General features: G+C 40.4%; 1 protein-coding gene across 2 annotated transcripts in view; it reads right to left on the bottom strand.

Annotated features, from left to right (window-relative positions):
• MAML3 (mastermind like transcriptional coactivator 3) overlaps positions 1–18451 on the bottom strand; it is a 149885-nt gene extending 131434 nt beyond the window's left edge. For both annotated transcript variants that reach the window (XM_053461112.1, XM_053461119.1), the window contains exon 1: positions 17868–18451. In XM_053461112.1, coding sequence (XP_053317087.1) covers positions 17868–18419 — 552 coding nt within the window. In that variant the 5' untranslated portion in view covers positions 18420–18451. The remainder of the gene's footprint in view (positions 1–17867) is intronic.
• Positions 18452–18659: the final 208 nt, after the last annotated feature.

Below are 18659 nucleotides of genomic sequence, written 5' to 3'. Positions count from 1 at the left end.
CTAAAGGAGAGGGCGCTTGGGATAACATAGAATAGCAAGTGGTATGATAAAGCCATAAAAAGGTTACGACCTGTCATTTTGACTTGGATGTACTAATAATAAACTGATGCTTGTTGCTTACAGGCCACAGTGATAGCATATGAATAGATCAAAATATATTTCTGAAATGGTAATTTCATTGGTTAATTTACATTCTTTTCTAGCAACCTAAAGCATAAATCCACATGAACACCATCTAAGGTGCATTCAAGTCACATTTGCATTAAAGGTGTGCTTTGGTTTATAATGTATAATGCATTTGAAAAAACTGGGGCAAAAATGTGCTGCCTCCATTTTATCATGAAGAAATGTGTCTTTACCGGCCATGTAAGACACATAAAGCTATAGTTGCTACGTACGCTGTGCTAGAAACCCATTTGTGCTGCTTATGTGCTTCAGCTGAAGAAACAGAAAGCAATATAAGGATACGTGTCGACCGAATAGAATTATTTAAAAACAGTTCATAGTTTTAGAAATGAAAAGTGCTACAATACATAGCAAAATAAACAATAGCACAAATGGTACAAAAAGCTACAAAGATTAAAACTCCTTGGTAGTTAAATGCATGGACTGAAGAACTCTCTCTCTGATGAAGTGATAAACATAGTATTCCCACATTAGAACACAAACTGGGGTTTGTAGATATCCTCTTTATTGGTTAATTGTAGTGTTGTCATAATAGCCAGAGACAACAATGGTAGGACAATAAACATGGCCATTTTTCCCAGTGGCTTATTCTGACCTAGGGTGGCAGGTCCAAAGAGAAGGCAAGTGGCGCTGCCCTGGGATAGGCCTAAAATCCCCAAATGCAGGCTTTTATGTGAACCATGTATACAGCAAGTACATAGTAAAAGATTATCAGAGGTGTTGGTTTGCTTCACATGGTACAGGCTGTTTATTGTTATTATTTTTATATAGCGCCATCATATTCCCTAGTGCTGTACAATGGGTGAATGCATTGGGTACACTGGTCCTATCTCATACAGTCTGATTTAAAGGGATGGGGGTGATTTTAGTCACAATACAGTTGCGCTCTTACTGTACTAAAGACTCAGTTAAGTACATGAGATCAGTCTATTAATACGACTATTCATTTTTAAAATAGGACAGATATGTTTCAAGTGGTTTATAACTATTCTCATTTTTGATGGAAAACACAGTGATAATTTTCTTTATTTTCAAAAATGTTGCTTTATTAGAATGTATTATGCATTTTTTTTGAATACCACAGGCGATAAAATAACAAACAACAAAATGACAAAGAAAAAGAGAACATTTCCAAGCGCTGAAAGCACACACACACAAAAGCTGGTGTTTAAGCAGAATAACCACCAGATCTTCGAAACACTGCTGGCGATTTCTCTTTCTCCCTCTCCCCGGTTCCTGTTACGTATTTTCACTTAGCACCAGTTTGATGTATACGATCTGACAAGCCAGGCAGTAATAGGCCACCTGCATCACTGTCGCCATGACAACAGTGAAAGACAATCCATGATCTCCTGCCCTGGTCACACGTTTCACCACAGCTTATCTGGCCACAGCCACGGAGTCTAATAGAAGAGAGTAATTACAATCTTCCACTTGCTGTCAAAATTTCTACACTGAATAATATGCTTCCAGAATTCTATAATTCCCGTCGCATTGGGGACCTCTGCAAACATTTTGGTGGCTGAAAAAAACATATACAAACATGTATATATCTACATTAAAGGGGAAAACCGAACAAATCGATTAAAAAAACCCCAAAACAATCTCACACGCTACGGCCCTTTACTATCACACATCCGTTGATTAACCTGTCCTTCGTGATTTGCAGAAGATACGGTAGAAATGGCTATTTTTAAAACATATTTGAAAATCATGCAAATTTTCGTTTTTGCATTATTTCTAAATATTTTGCTTGCAAACGAATCTCTCTCTATTTTAATAGATAAAAACCCAAGTCTATCAGCAGATAACATGTTCTGTTGAACAAAAGCCACATCGCATTTTGTCACGTGCATCATATACGCCATTTAATGGTACTGTATGACGGCACTGGCTCTCCAGTGGTGTAGAGCACTTTGCCGGCGCTTTATAAATAAATGATTTTAATCACACAATATTTAAATGTGCCCCATGTTGTGCACACTCTGCTGTCTCCGACGGGGACTCTTCTTCGGCAGGATAATGTGGTAATGAGAGGGGTCATGGGGTCACCATGCCTGGAGGCTCCGTTTCTACGCTGCTTTCTGCTTCCACCATCTGACAGCAATAAGCCACGATTTAACCACATGCAGCAACACAGCCAAAAGTCCCACCGTACTTTGATGGTATTACAGCAGAGAGCTCTTTTATTTTGGAAAGTTTATTTAGAGTAAAGATCCTACAGATTGCCCCAATCAGTTTAACTCCTGTCAACAAGCATCTCATGGCAGGAAAATTACTAAGATAACCAAAGGCATTTCGCTTCCATGAAGGGAACCTCTGTACTCCCTATACCGTTCAATAAAATCTATAGAATTCACTGGATTAGGAGTCATTGTTTGGTATGATCCATAGGATTGTAACATAGGCGCTGAGAAGAAACCTGTCACCGCCTCGAAAGCTCTCCAGTTTCCTTGTCTTTATACGTATCCTATTTTCATGTACTTTACGTATGATAAAGGTAATTGGTGCTAGTGTACCGTTCTATACAGAGAGTATGGCAAACCTCTAACAGCTGGTTACTGGATGGCCCGTTTAAAAAAGGAACACACTTCTCTGAATGATTAATATTAGATGGATTAAGTGAATGTATTGAATAGGCTCTGTATGAAACAGGACAGTCTTGTTACACATCCATGGTTCTGTGGACTGCTGTGACTTAGCTTCTTCTGCGTAATTTCTAGTTCTAAATATACTTGTCTCTTCAGTGATGACTATGGCTTTTTTGCTAGTGAATATTTTATTACTGGATATATATATATATATATATATATATATATATATATGTTCTGATCCTACATCCTGACTCCACAAATCCCCCACCTGTCATTTCCAAGGTTCCTACAATCGTGTTCTTGCAACTGAACCGTCCCTAAGTAAAAAACGCTATGTACACTGCACTTAATCTGAAATAGTATGATTTAAGAGCAATTACTACTGATCACCTGATCAAATGCCTGTTTTTAGAGCTATACATTGCGAGACAAGGTATTACGGAAGTGACATTAATGTTATGTAACACGGTTGTTTATATGGACTATTAATGGTTCAAACTAAACTGAAGATACACTTGCTGCACAACAAGGCAGTGGGTTAGAGTAAAGCAATTATATTCTTTTGCAAATTGTTAAGGCACAGATCCATTTATTATACCAAATCATAGATATACAGATGGTGATGAGTGGAAGCTATTGGCCCAGCTACATAATTGGGGGGTCTCCAGGTTTGACCTGGAGTCTCTGGGTGGAATGTTGCTTCCTCAAGTCGCTTTCCTCCTTCTCTGGGCAGAGGAGCGACATTTGGCCACGCTCACTCTACTGACACCATTCACCACGGAGTGCCAAAGAAGGGGTGCTTCGTTCCCTTCTACAGTTTATAGCAAATAATGTATCGTTCAAAGAAATCCTTTTATTTTCGGAAACCATCCTTTTACTCTCTACGTGATGGGACAGTCTCCCAGGGCATTTAACTCCCTGCTACAACGCGTAGTGCAACAGTGCACATCCAGATTACTCCAGATTCTCTGAACGACCGGTTTTTACATAAACACTTAATGACTGCTTTTAAGAAAAAGAAAGAAAGAAATAAACTGCCTCAATAAACATTGTGAAAAGCTCAATCACCCTTCACAAAATAAACATTTCTCCATGAGACCGGTTGAACATAAATGAAGAACTTTAAACTGATCTTTGGTAAGCATAATAAAATGTGCCAGGTCCTGATTCACTGAAATATGTTTCCTAGAAAACATAAATTACTGCATCCGAATACAAAACCAATCAAAAAAATACTTACAGAATTTAAATATGCCTGCCCTTACACGAAAGAGGCATTTAAATATCGCAGGCAACAGTGCTTGCACGCCTTAAACTTGTTTGGAAACAGCGCAAACAAAATGAAAAGGGAAATGTGCCTACCTTGTTATTTGTATAATTACTATAAACTACAGTACCTTTGCAGATGTGCTAATCTAGCAGAAGGAAATACATATTCTCCTTGCAAATGGCATGTTTCACTGCGATAGGGGTTAAATGATGTCACCAAACAATGTACAGAACAATCATGTTAGCAGGCATTCTAAAGAGCAGTGTTGTCACCATGCAGCGGAGCTGGCAATGATGTCGCTAGGCAATAAAACGAGCAATGATCTCACTAGACAATGAATGAGGGCTGAGTCACAGGCGGAATGGTGGGGTGGATCATTTTAAATTGAACTGAATTGCAAGGGGTGAGCTGGTTAGTGCTGGCACTCAAACATTTCATCAAGCATCGCTTCCTTGTAAATAATTGGGGGGGGGGGAGTAAAGTGCAGGGACATACAACATATTTCTGTAAACGGCTTGCAGAGAAATGTGATGAGAGGTAACTGATTGAAGTGTCTTTGTGTTATTAAATAACTTCCTCATATTTTTTCCTAACTTTCTGAACCCAGAGGGGTGAGCAATCCATTTAGCACATGTCAGGCTGTACAATTTCACTGTGACCTTTCATGTGGCCTTATAACTTGGCTTTATTGCTATGTTAATATGTTCTATTTACATCGACAATTTGACGGCAGATAAGAAACATTTGGCCCACCTAGTCTGTGTGTTTCCTGATATAAAGGCTGGAATCGTAATCAGTTCTATGTCCTGTCTTTAATTCAGGATAGCTTTATGCCTAACCCATGCGTGTTTCAATTCTCTCACTGTATTAGATTCTACGGCTCCTGCTTGGAGGCTGTTCCATTTATTTACCACCTCAGTTAAACAAAATTGCCTTACATTACATTTAACCCACTGTATCTCAGGGGAGGGCTGGAACTTTCTGGTCCAGGGGGCAGGTAAAGCCAAGTAGCCACATCACCCCCTCCCCAGATAATTAACGCAAATATTTACATATACACACTCTCACGCTAACACACATACTTACACACTCATCTAATCCACACACATACGCCTTCAAATGCACACTTACACACTCCCGCTAACACAGACTTACACATACACACTCACTCTAATGTACATCCATAAACTCAATCCCTTCCTAACTCCCTTATCCTCTCACTCTTTTACTCCTTCACTGCCTTACCTTGCCCAGGGCCTTCTTTCTAGCATCTTGCACACACAGTGGGAGGAGCCTTGCTTTTACCACAGGGTTATGTAACATCATATTACACCTCCATGGTGTAAGTCAGACCAGCCATTTTTGAAGAATTTTGGCCCACCCTGCTGACCATGTAGTCTTCGGCTGTGACCTCTTATTCTAACATTTCTCTACATTGCTTTGAAATAGACTTCGCACATGTACTTATAATAATCAAAGGGATTTAACGATCACACCCCTCTCTATATCATGCTATACATAATCATTTAGTCTTTCCTGACTAAACATTCACCATCAGACAATCGATGGATTGATAGACTGCCGCATGTTGCTTTATTTCAAGGATGTGTGTTTACTCCTTCATGTGAGGAACTAGCTAGGATCTCACGGCAAATTAGAATATCTTATTCCTGTAATTTAGATCAAAATAAGGTACATACATTTCGTTACACTTGAAACACGCATTTCTTTAACAGCTCTCTGGCACTCAAACTCACACAATTCTGGAGCAAAGTGAAGGTTCAATATTTAGAAAAAAAAAAAGCTTTTACAAAAATATTGAATTTTTTATGTCAAATTAAATAAATCAAGACTGTCTCGCTAAAAACAAGTATGAGTTATTACGGTGCTTTCTAAGTAGTGTCCCTCATCCCTGCTACTTATACAATGGTAGGGTTGTGAGTATGCGAGTCTTGCCGTGGACAGGACTTATAATTGGAAAAAAGGGGATATTAACGCAGCAGATAAATTATTTAATTCATATGGCAACCATTTCCATGAAAGTGTCATTATGATGCCCGGTACATTCTTGATAGTTGGTACCCAGTGAGGGCCATGGCTTCTTATAAATTAAGATTGATCGCACATACCAGTTAATTCTTGTATAAGGATGATGGGAGTTGCAATTCATTATAATCACTGCTACTTAAGAGGTACATTCTGGGTCTTACAAATATTTACTAGTTATGTTAATCCTGCTTTCTAAGGAGCAAAGAGATGATACGGTGCCATGTACACAACATCCTTCCACCTCTCTGAGCTGTAAGCTGCACTAACACCATGTTTACTGATGAATTTGTTTCTTATTTTGAAGTGCAATTTATCATGTACTTAGCCGGTCTGTTACTGTAGATGAAGCACTTCATAACAGAAAGTAAGAAATGCGCCAGTAAAGGTCAAACCGACTGTAGACATATCATAAGAACAATACATATTTAGTAGGACATCACAACGATTGTATTAGGTCTTTGCAACCAAGTCAGAAAGTGCTCATGATTGCATAGAAAAGTATTCCCCTGCAATAACACATTCACATGGCGGCAACGCAACGCTTCCATATAGGCTAAATTGTATTTTATATGGTAAGATTACTCTTCATTCTGTTCCCTCCCTTCATGTAATTGTTACAATGTTCGTATGGAAGCTGTAATTACCGCGGAACTGGCAATAATATGTGGCGACACAATACTGATGTATATAAAGAAAAAAAAATAAGCCCTTATTAATGTAACTATTTAAATAAACACTGACCATGTACCCTAGACACCGGTCGTACCTAAAGTGTGAAACATGGGAGGAAAAAAAGAAAGCGGAAAAGCCAACACATTTCTGTTTGAGAATGGCCCAGTGCCCATGCAGTTACAGATAATGTTTCTTTGCTTTCTTTACTAGCATTAACAGGTTTGCAGAACATTTCACACTCCTAGTCCCGGACTCGTGCCAGCTGCAGAGACAGATGGGCAGAGTGTCTCACAGTTAAACGTAAGTGTCTCCTGGATGCAGTTACATTGCTCCAGGCCTTGGCAACCACTGGCCTTTCAGTGCCGGTGGACTATGACCACCGGGATTCTCCGCCAATGGCAACCGTAGTCCTCAGCGGTCGGAATGCTGAGATGTACTGCTGAATACGACTGCTCCCCTATGCATAAAGGTTAACTGCGTAAACTAGAATGCATCGCGGGGGTAGGAGGGGCAAATATGCAATAGGTGTCTGTCTTGGGTGAGGTTATACGAGTGCAGCTTTGTATTGCAATGTTGTTATGGTGAGCAAACAATGCGGGCCAGATAAAATATTACTTGAACATTGGTACAGATAACTAGTCCGGGACTGTGAGACTGAAAATCTGCAGCAAATCACTGGGGAAGTGGAGAGGCCTAGTGCTGTGGCATGAACTGGTTTATTATTACATGTATACTGGAAGCCAGCATTATGCCAGACAGAGAGAGGAAGGTTTCGTCTCTCACCATCACTGCTTTTAACATAACAATCAATTTATTAAAACTACCTTAAATCTCTGTAAAAGTTTTGTACATATTTCTTATAAAATGGCAGATCTGATGAGGTCTATTTGTGGCAGGTACTAGAGAGAGAGCTGAAGATCATCTTAAAATTTGATCCATTCACTAAACAAAAGAAGCTGCGATCCTGAGTCGGCCCAGGTACATTATCACCGATCAGGCGATCTAATGACATTTAATACATTGAATTTCTGGTATAATTTGTTCATTTGGCCGTTTGTTTTATTCTCACTCTGTCCCTCGCTCCACCAAAAGCATATAAACATTATATCTCTTATCACAGCCGCAAAGCCTCAATTCTCTAACCAAAATATTTCATGTCTGATAAATATGTCACGCGCTCTTCATCCAGAGAAACAACTGGATGGCAAACAACTACACCAACCACTCCCCAAGCTGACAAGCCAAACAATGTCTGTTTAAGCACATTGCTATAGAACAAAGCGTTACCAGCACCTTTCGGTAATCAGTTATAGGGAAGTAAAAAGATGCTTTCTGTGCGCTTCAATTCATCTTTGTCAAATCCGGCACAACATATTAAACAGGCTGGGTGGTGATAAACACAGCCTGATGAAAATGTAACTGACTCCTGTGTGTGTAAGTGGGATCAATCAATGTTAAGGCTACGTTTCAATGCTCTGGAAATAAGCTAACCTACATACATGACAACATTAGACTGAAATGAGACTTCATTCCATCAATGAAATGGGTTTATAAAATGACTTTCTGGTAAAGAGCAGTCTTTTAACAAATACATCTTAAACTAAAAATGTGTACGGCTTTGCAACAATCAAAATTTCAAACTGTTCTGGGAAACAAAACAAAAAAAAAGCTTTGCTACAGATACCCGTGAAGGTCAACTGGTTGTCTGTGAAGGTCAGTTTGTTTAGAAGGTTCTTCATACTTAAAGGAATTACACCAGCAGCAGTTTTTAAGTTACAGTTTTCTCTGTATCTTATTTTGCAGAAACCAACCGCTCCAGTTAGCCTCCAAACAAAGAATAACTTTTAGAGACAAAAGCCTTTGCTAAATAAAGGAAAAAATATGTATTTTTGTTATGTCTGAAGGCACATAGGAGGCATTGGATGAGTTCTCAGTTTCTGGTTTCATTTAGCATGGTTGTGTTTTAAAGGCATGTTAAAGATGGCAAGTCACTCAGAAACATCATGTGCACCCCATAAGAAATGGTCTGTATACTGGATCAGTGACAGATATTAATTTTCGGGCTTGATTAATTACCATCTGAAGCCAGGTAATGGTTGAAGGAAAATGTAAGTGAACTTGGCTTTAATTACCATCGCTGACAACCATTCATTGTTCACTCACAGCACACAAGACTGTCACACAGTGAAGCCCCCCACTCCCATAATGAATTGTGTCTAAACCCCATATACAATTCTGTCTAAACTATAGAATACACAAAAATTAGCAAACACTATTAAAATTGATGGTACGTTTTTATTCTTTGTATTTCAGTATACTATTCTTCAACATCATGGAAAAATTAAAATAAAAGCACATCATTTTATATGGGATTTTGTGCAATAACATCGTCCGATGATGTTCTAGTAAACCTTATAACCACACGCTTGATTTAATCCATACATCACACATCAAATATTAACCCAAACCATGACAGGCCAAGTATCAGTTTCACAACCCAGAGAGGTATCATCACTAGTCAACTCAACAGACAATTACAACTATTATCTAGAGGAGGGTAATGTCTGGTCGAGCAGGTACAAATGCTACCACTGAAAATTTAGTAGACAGTTTTCTACAATGACGCATGCTTAAACCCACGTTAAAAAGAAATATGGATATATAAAGTGTGACTGCCACGTTAAAAGACATTTTCCTTTACTTTCCTGCACTTTTCCCTGTCTAGGAACAAGAGGTAAACAGATCCACATATGATCTATAGGGACTGATAACTCTGGGATCACAGAACGCATGAAGAAAAGGATAATGCACTTGAAACAATTACTTAATTCAACTTGGGGAGCAGGAGGATAAAAAAATCATTCTGCTCTCCAATTAAGCTTGAAAAACTAATTTAACTGCATCAGACTGTTAATAAAATGCTGCTAAGTATTAGTTAGCAGTCTACTGCCATTTCATTAACTCATGGCTGCCAAAACATGCATCCTCTGCGCTGGTGGACACCCTTGCTGCCCGCTATTCCATGTGGGCAACCACAGTGGCTATTCATGCATGCCCTAATTCAGTGCATGCCGGCGAGCGTGCATGCTGACATACCCCATCCCTTTCTAACTTCCAATTTGCAGCAACCAGAACCTGACTAGTCTCAGAAAAATTATTTTGGGTCTTAACTGCATATGCATATAATTTGCACATGCAAGACTTTGCTCAAGGTCATACATCTCCAAACACTATATAAACACGGTTTAGAACCCTGTAATCTTGATGAATAGAAGGTCAAGAAATGGTTGCTGTAAACTGTATATTTATTTTTGGCAATATAGATATACATAAAAACAATATTGCTTTGAAATAATAAAATTGCTACATGAACCCCTTGTGTCTACTAGTTTATACTCTGCTTCCAGCACGGTGTTCCAGTGGCCCCCTACATACATACATACATTTTGATTGTGTGTCCTGCATTATGTATTTCTGATTTATATCACACAGCAGTCACTACTTCGTACTCTCATTTGTTATATAGTCTTTTCTTTAAGCCCCTGCAACGTTGAAAATATGACAGGAAACATTGTTTCCGCTCTTGATTACAATCTTGTCTATTGTAACTTTTTTGTAGTCCATGCACCTGGTGGCTCTCCATTTATCAAAGTTTGTATATATGATGTACATTATGGGACATTTATCCCTATTAAATATTAATTATTTATTAAACAATATAGGATCCCCAGGACCATGCACAGTGGTTCTCAGACCATTAAATTACAAGTAGACCCTAGTACCATCAAGCTAGTCCTTGGTATGATACAATGGGGGTTCTATCCAAAAAGTAATGTTTTGGTCCAATCGCCGTGACCATTGACTATGATGATAAGACAAAGTAGATAAATGTTTGTGTTTGGTTTTATACCTGAATAGTTGCTTTTACACGACCCGGTGAGCAACTTACTCCTACTACTCACCCAGAGTTTTAGGATTTCTCTAACGTATAATTAGTTTTGAATTATAAAAAAAAAGTTATGCAAGAAACTAACATTTCAACAATTCTGACCTCTGCGTCAGCCGTTGCACACAGAACATTGGGTTTAAAGATTGATTGGACTATAACACAAAACTATTAAAGCAAATACATTTGACTTTGGCTACCGGTGCCTACATTGTGTACTAAGAGTGTGTGTTCCAGTGCATTTGCGTACAATTCATTTTTTCCTGAGGCAGCCACAGTGTCTTCGGCCAACATTTTTAACTAGAGTTCTTTCCAGCAGTTTATAAAATATACCCTCCTGACTCTACATGATAAATCTCTCTAGGAGACGTTGCTCTCCCCACTCTCTCTTGGCCGGCTTCCCGTTAAATTCCATGTAACCAGCACAATTCTCCAGCTCTCATGGAAGCCTCTGCCACTCCTTGTGTCTCTGTTGCAGTGCAGTGTACCTGACCCTCGCCCGCTCCGCACTCCGCAGCCCTTTTCACCCCAGCTCTCAAGTGCTTGCTGTTCTTTTCAGCACATTCAGCTTTGTATGTCTCAAACGCGGCTTTCCACAAGTTAGTATCAAAATGTTTACCGTTTACCGACTCCATTATGTTCTATATGACCTATGCAATTTAACATTTCAGATTTTTTCTCATTTTACCCCCCCTTTTTTTAATGCAAACCCATTGGCAGAACCGCTCCTAGTTCTCTCTTCTCTCATTTTGCGTGGTCACGATTTTCATTTTGAAATATTATTTTTTAACTCCTTGTTTCCAATGCTTATTATCACAGTGAAATACCTGATGTTTCTCCAAAAAGACTCTGAATCGCAGGTCTAAGTTTAACCTGGTATATAGAGCCCATGGGAAGACTAAAGCTATACATTAGGATGACAGTACACGTGGTCTATGGTGCGCAGGTTTAATAAAACATTATATTAAGCGTCCCTGGTTAGAGGGAACACCTGAGCATTCTAAAATTGTCTCTAATTATAATATCCCCGTTTGCTTACTAGTGCCATTGTGTATTAACGACTCTTTTAGTAAAATAAAATGATGTTTGCTCCAGCCAGAGCAAAGAGAATCATTATTCTACTACAGTACGTGGTCGATGAAGCATCTGCTTTACGAGGCGCTACGTAAAATAAAAGGCAGTAAGTGGCCCTGCTCACAAGACCATGTCATAAAGCCTTCATGCAACAATGACGCCTATGAATTAAATGTGAAACTGGTACAAAGTTTGACATAAGTGGTCTTATTTCTATATGATCCAATAGCATGTTAGACTTTCTATACCCTATACAGGGTTGAGACTACACCTGTTCTTGCCCGTGTAATATCAGGATCGGGGCCCTCTTATTGTATCTGTATGTGTAAACCACCCCATATTTAATTTGTACAGCATTGTGCAATATGTTAACGCTTTAATAAATAGGATAATAATCATAATAATAATAATAAAGTGGTCAAGAACTTTCAGTTTATGCACTCTAGTATACAAACTCATATAGAACAAAGTCGTGCTATATAAAACAATGTTCCATAAGGATTTTTTTATAAGAATGATATTTCATTTTAATAACTATCCCTGCACAATCACCTTTAAAAGAGGCAAAAAAGTTAAACCAACTAAAACACATCATTCGTCTAGAAGCAAAATAATCTCATTTTCAGGGGGAAAGCATCTAGGTTAAGGGGCATAGACAAGCTGTAAGTATAAACACATGGAGTACATGGCACATACATGTTGGCTTCTCAACCACATGTGATTAATATAAGGGAACATGCGTCCCAATGGCACCATGCACACCAGTTTAAAAATGTATATAGGGCTCTACGTAAAGGACTAAGGAAAATGTTATATCCAAATTCGAAAATAACAGATATGTAGCTAACCAGCTGCGATTTGTTTATTATATTGTTAGAATTAATAGCAGCCGATATGAACGCTATTGCGAGATACACAGTTTCCTAAGTGAAATCGCAACTTGATGAATTGAAACCGGAACTTTGATGGGCTAATCTAACATTTAACATCACATAGACCGCTCCAGCAACACAACACCTTCACCTCCTTCATCCAATGCAAATATCCATGAATAATATCATTAACCTTGCCAGGGTAACCACAACCTTTCCTCACATAGCAGCAGCATTATAAGATGCATCGGTCCTCAAAGGCCTATTTACTGGCTTAATAATGCACACAGAATCAATGGGCGCCGCGTATATCTGCATTATACAAGCACGATTGCTGTGGATATCCTGTGCATTTGGCAGCCAGGTTGTACTAGGCATCTCTGCAGTTCCTCGTTAGTGGAACTGCCGCTTTAAAACACTTTTAAGCCAATGAGACATTTCACCTAAATGAATTGCAAAATAATAACTATGTTCCCATCTTTTGTTGTGTTATATTACTGTGAATTAAGAGTTCCCCTGACAAAGCAATGATGTCTTCTTTTGGGACTAGTTGCCCTGTATTGCTGTAACATTACATTTCTTTATATAGCGCCAGCAGATTCCATAGCGCTGTTACAATAAGTGGGATAATTTAAAGTCACGCACAACAACACAACAAAAGGAGAAAAGGGCCCTGCTCTTGTGAGCTTACAATCTAGTTGGTGGTAGAGGGGGTGTGAAACAGTAGGAGAGGACTGCTTGGATGGGGACGAGTTGGCTGAGGATGATGGTGGTTCAGATGGCTTGATTAGGATGCTGGCCGAGAGTGTTAGGAAGAAAGGTTGTACGCTTCCCGAAAAGAGTGGGTACGAGCGAGAAAGTCTGATCGAACGTGGAAGGGAATTCCAGAAAAGGGGTGCAGCACGGGTGAGATGCAGTGATAATTATGAAGCTTTCTCTTTACAAAAGAACGGGTCGGCCCTTTAGAACGTTAATTACATTAAATACCTCCCAAGTGTTAGGATGTGGCACCTTTTAGGGACCCAAGTCCCCCTTAGTTTTCTATTATTATAGGAAGAAATTATTATAATATGTTAGAACGTATCAAATCATATTACTGTCTTCTACGGCTGAAAATCTTTTTTTTTGTTGCTTGTTTTCCAATGCAGTTATTTCAGGAGACTTCTGCTTTTAGTCATTTCCGGTATTACACTAGCGATAATATTATCAAATACATTTTCATTTTATATCAACCAAAGTTCCTTTGCCTTGATTTTCACCAGCTATTTTACATACAATAATTCTTCTGAACATTGTCTGGCCTACGCAGATCCCCTTGTAAAGAGTAATGCCGCATGATGGGTACTACCTTTACATATTAAGAATCAAAAGCCATGCACACACTGACATACACACGTTACATATATGCGTATATATAATGAACTATTTGATATATAATAGGTGACGTACCAATTGTAGGTTCAAACAGAGTATGCTTAATACCCAGGCAGCATCATAAATAAATACATTAAAGCAATATTATTTAGATCTGTCAAAGATTATAAACAAAAAGAAAATGTCTATTAAAACAAACGTTTAAAACAAACGTAAGGGCTCAGTACATACATTTTAATTAGACAGAAATAAAAAAAAATCTGAAAATATAACCATTATTTGGAAATAGTTAATCAATATCCTTCCCTTAAACCATTGAGGGTAAATGAGGCACATATATATATATATATATATATAGTCTGTTATTTGAGATATATATATATATATATATGGAATAACTGACTCCCTGCTTAAATTCTACAATGCACAGAATTAAAGTGGGGCTGTATGAAACCTTGCGTGATAGGCTGATGGGGCTCATTGTGATCCAATCAAATCAGTGCTTACATATGGGAACACGTGTGCTCATAGGAAGGCCTCTGCTTGGAAGACACAAGGAAGGAACCACATGGGGCAGACAGAGGTGGGGAGAAGAATTATGGCATCAACAAAAAAAATCAAGCAGGTCGGATTGTAATTAATGTATGCCCCCTAAAAGATTTGATATACTTCGAACTATTACCACAGGAAGAAAAATATAAAGTCCAATGTAGAGGGTGGTAGATAAGCGGAACAGCCTCCCAGCACGAGTGTCAGAAGCTTAAACATTGTGGGAATTTACGCATGCATGGAATAAGTACGTGGCTTATCTGGAATTTAAGATGAGACCAAGGACAGATTAAGGTCTGACTCTTTACATCAGGAAAGATGAACAGACTAGATGGGCCGAATGGTTCTAACCTGAAATCCAATTCTACGTTGCGCAGAATAGTGATAAATATAATGTGTGTTCAGAATAACCTGGAAAGCACAATTTGAGCATTCCCAAAATTTAAACCAACCACAATTTGCTTGTGTTTATGCTAAGACTAATTATTATTATTATTGATTTATATAGCGCCACCATAATCCGTGTCGTTGTACAACATGATATTAATGTACCTACCAACATAATCTAGAATAAATAATATTCGTAATGTGGGGGGGGGGTTAAAACATTTTTAAAAAAGGAATATATTCAATAAAAATGGGGAATATCCTGAGACTCAGCCAAGAAGCCATACTGATTTTACATATCACCGGCCAACATCTACGATTTCAGCTTCCTGTTTAAAAAAGAAGAAGCAGCAGAAAGAAGAAGAAAAAAAAATATGTCTCTGGGTGGAAAACAGAACTCCTCCTCCCTGCTTTCCTGATCCGACAACCGAAAGAGACGGTGGCTAAAGTGGACACATGCAACCTGGGTATTTTTATATCTCGAGAAACAAAAGGATCGGAAGCAAGAGCAACCGAAGAAGAACAATAATCCCAGAATGAAGAACTCCTATCAGTGAAGAGATAATGATGGGCCTGGGGCTGGGAGCGTTAACCTTTTCATTACCAAAGTGCACTATTCTGAAAAGCAGGTCGTCTATTCTCGCCTCTTTACCGTTTCATCAATAAATTGCGAGCGGAAGTCAGCAGAGCACAAATTGATTAAAAAAAAAAAGAGAAAAAAAAAGAAACATTAGCAAGGCACACATGCTCATTCACGCACATGGATTCGTTGGTTAACCCGTCGAGTGCCACCAGGATGCGCTCTGGTCGGTACCGGAGAACGGATTTCAAAAAAATAAAACCGGCATCGAGGAACTTTGAATCTTGGTACAGGCCATGACATCATGCTTGTTCCGCCAGCAAAATTTGCAATTTAAAAAACCTGCAAATACTACATTTTATTATCAAATGTGTCTGTCAATCTAACAAAAATGTAACCTTTACAAATATATATTTTCCCCTTGTTTTTAGAAGTAGTATAATTGTGTTTTCCGGTATGTTTTGCAGTGAAAGTGGTACATTTGGGAGTTAATCTTCCAAATATTTTGAAACACTTACAAATCGTACAGAACACCAGGCATAGATCAAGCATCCAGCCAGCCTAAAGGAGCCCTGCGTTACTTTCTAACATCCAGAACTGTGGACGAAGCCAACCCATAAGAGGGAAATTTCACCAAATCTGGATGATCCACAGCAGGAATGCAAATATGTGTATTACGGTACAATACCACGCGCGGGGGATGGGGACATAATAACATCATGAGCATCAAACTATCTTACACATTCATTGTGTTAGCCGCACAACACGGCAATAGTTTTCCTACTAACGCAAGCCAGGGATATTCACAAATGTCTGGATTTCAGAAATTTGAATGGCAAATATATATATATATATATATATATATATATACATACAAAGGGCTAGTAGGCAATTTAATGTGTTCTTGTCTGCTGTATCCTGTAGTCGTAGGGCAGTAAATAAAGCATAGGTGTTTAGGGGAATGAAACTCTGGCCTCCTCTCTCTGGGAGTATTCAGGGGAGATGATCCTGTCTTTTTACAGCATGATGTGAGAGAGAGAACAAGGCTGATTGTGCCCTAATGCAGGAGAACCTAAATAAAGGGAGGGGGTTGCTTCCTGTAAGATATCTAACCAGTCTAACAGCATCAGTCACAGGGAAGGAGGAGGGAGTGAGGGAAAATAGCCACTACTGTGCAAACAACCCTCCCCCACAGCACACACACACACTCACTCACACTGCCACTCCAAAGTGAGCAGCCAGCAGACCTGCTTCTGCTGTGACATTGTCCTCATTACTGAAGCTGAGGATGCCCCCCACCCCCAGCCAGGAGCCCCTCCCCAGCGCCTCACTTTATTTTAACCACTTCTCTACATTTAGCCCAAACACGCCGCTCGCACAATGTATTTCACGACAGGGACAGGTCTGCGGCCGGGGACACGCACTGCAGTCCGGAAAGTGCAACAACCGCCCCGCATGTACCGTCCGTGTGCACGCTGCGGCTCGTCAGGACAGACAGTACGCGGGGCTCATCAATGCGTAATAAGAGCGACACACAAAGGACCCGGCGCAATGATATATACACACACACATTTATATACATATACTGTACACGCACCCCCTCCTATTACTCATAATAGTAAGACATGGAATGAATCAGCAAGTCAGTGTAGTCGGTAATATCTGACACAGCAAACATTCTGCAGCATTACTCCTTCAGCTTCAATGCCGGGGACTCGGGACACCTATGAGAAGTATCAGAGGATAAGCCCAGTAGAGTGTAAGCTCCGCAGAGCAGCACCCTGTTCTTCGTCAGATATCTTCCCTGTGCGACCGCGCTACGGAACATGCCGGCGCTATATGTATATATACACACACCAATGGAAGCTAACGCTGGAGCTGGACTCTAGCAATAAGTTATATTGGAAGCGCATTCAGCCTTCAGAAACAAAAGAGACAGAGATGTACATGTGCCCATTCCGTCACTGGCATGTGCCTTGCCCAGGAGACCGGGCCACCCCACCACTTATCTACAACACCTTCGCAGCCGGCACCCACAGCCCGGCCTAGCCCAGGATCACACAGCGAGCCGAGCTCTAAGTCTACAACATAAGCGATCATTGCCTTCGGCGGCTTCAAAACATCCGCTAGAAACTTTCATCCACAAAAGCGATCAGCTGAAAACTTTTAAGAGGCATTGCCCATTTTTCTTGGCTCCACCCCTAACCCCGCTCCGAAAACACGAGATAACCCCCTCCCTCCACCTACTTCCCCCTCCGTGCCAAGCAATGAAACTCTAGCGGTAACAAGTGTGCCCGAGAGCTCCCCCTCTTACCATGATCAGCGTGTGGCTCCTCTGCTCAGCCGTGCCGCTGGCCGCTGCCTCCGCATCCTGCTGCTTGCCCTGGTGGTGGTTTTGGTGATGGTGGTGATGGTGCTGCTTGCCGTTGCCACCAGCTCCGCCAGCAGTTGAACCTGCGGCAGCAGAAGCAGCTCCTGCAGACGCGCCCCCTTGGCTGGCTCCTGACTTCTTGGCCCTTTGCTCCAGACTCCTCTGGTAGAGATTCACAGTGTCCCTTCTCTCCATCTCCAGCTGCTCTGCCTGGGCTTGCTGGTACCTGCTCTCGCAGCTGACATGGTGCCTCCTGCACCCCTCTATCCTCTGCCGGAGCCTCTCCACCACGGTGCTGTGTTTAGGAATGCCGGCGCTGCTATTGTTCAGTGCATTGGGGGCAGCAGCAGCGCTGGGAGGGGTATTATTACTACTACTATGACTCCCAACCCCGATGCCGGTACCAGCCCCGCCGATGCTACTGCCCAGGGCAGTGCTGATGCACAGGCTGCTGCTGCCGTTGGAAGAGGCAGCGGGGGCTGCAAAATCCCCCATGCCAGTCCCCGTGCACACAATTTTGGAAAAGAAGTTTGTAGTCCCCCCCCCAAAAAAAAAAAAAATAACTGAAGAAGACCCTTCCTCGGAAAGCCCCCTCTACTTTTGTTGTTGTTGTTAAAGAGTTTCTCCAGGTGGGGTTGAAATCGGATCAGGAGCGAGTTTGGGGTTCTGCCCCTGCATGAATGGGCAGCTCAATGCTTCTTGCTCACAGCTGTACCCCGCGATCAACGCATCACT

This window comes from Spea bombifrons, chromosome 1, assembly GCF_027358695.1.
Source record: "Spea bombifrons isolate aSpeBom1 chromosome 1, aSpeBom1.2.pri, whole genome shotgun sequence".
Lineage (NCBI taxonomy): Eukaryota > Metazoa > Chordata > Amphibia > Anura > Pelobatidae > Spea > Spea bombifrons.
The sequence above is the reverse complement of the archived record's forward strand: the minus strand, read 5'-3'. Positions and strand labels throughout refer to the sequence as shown.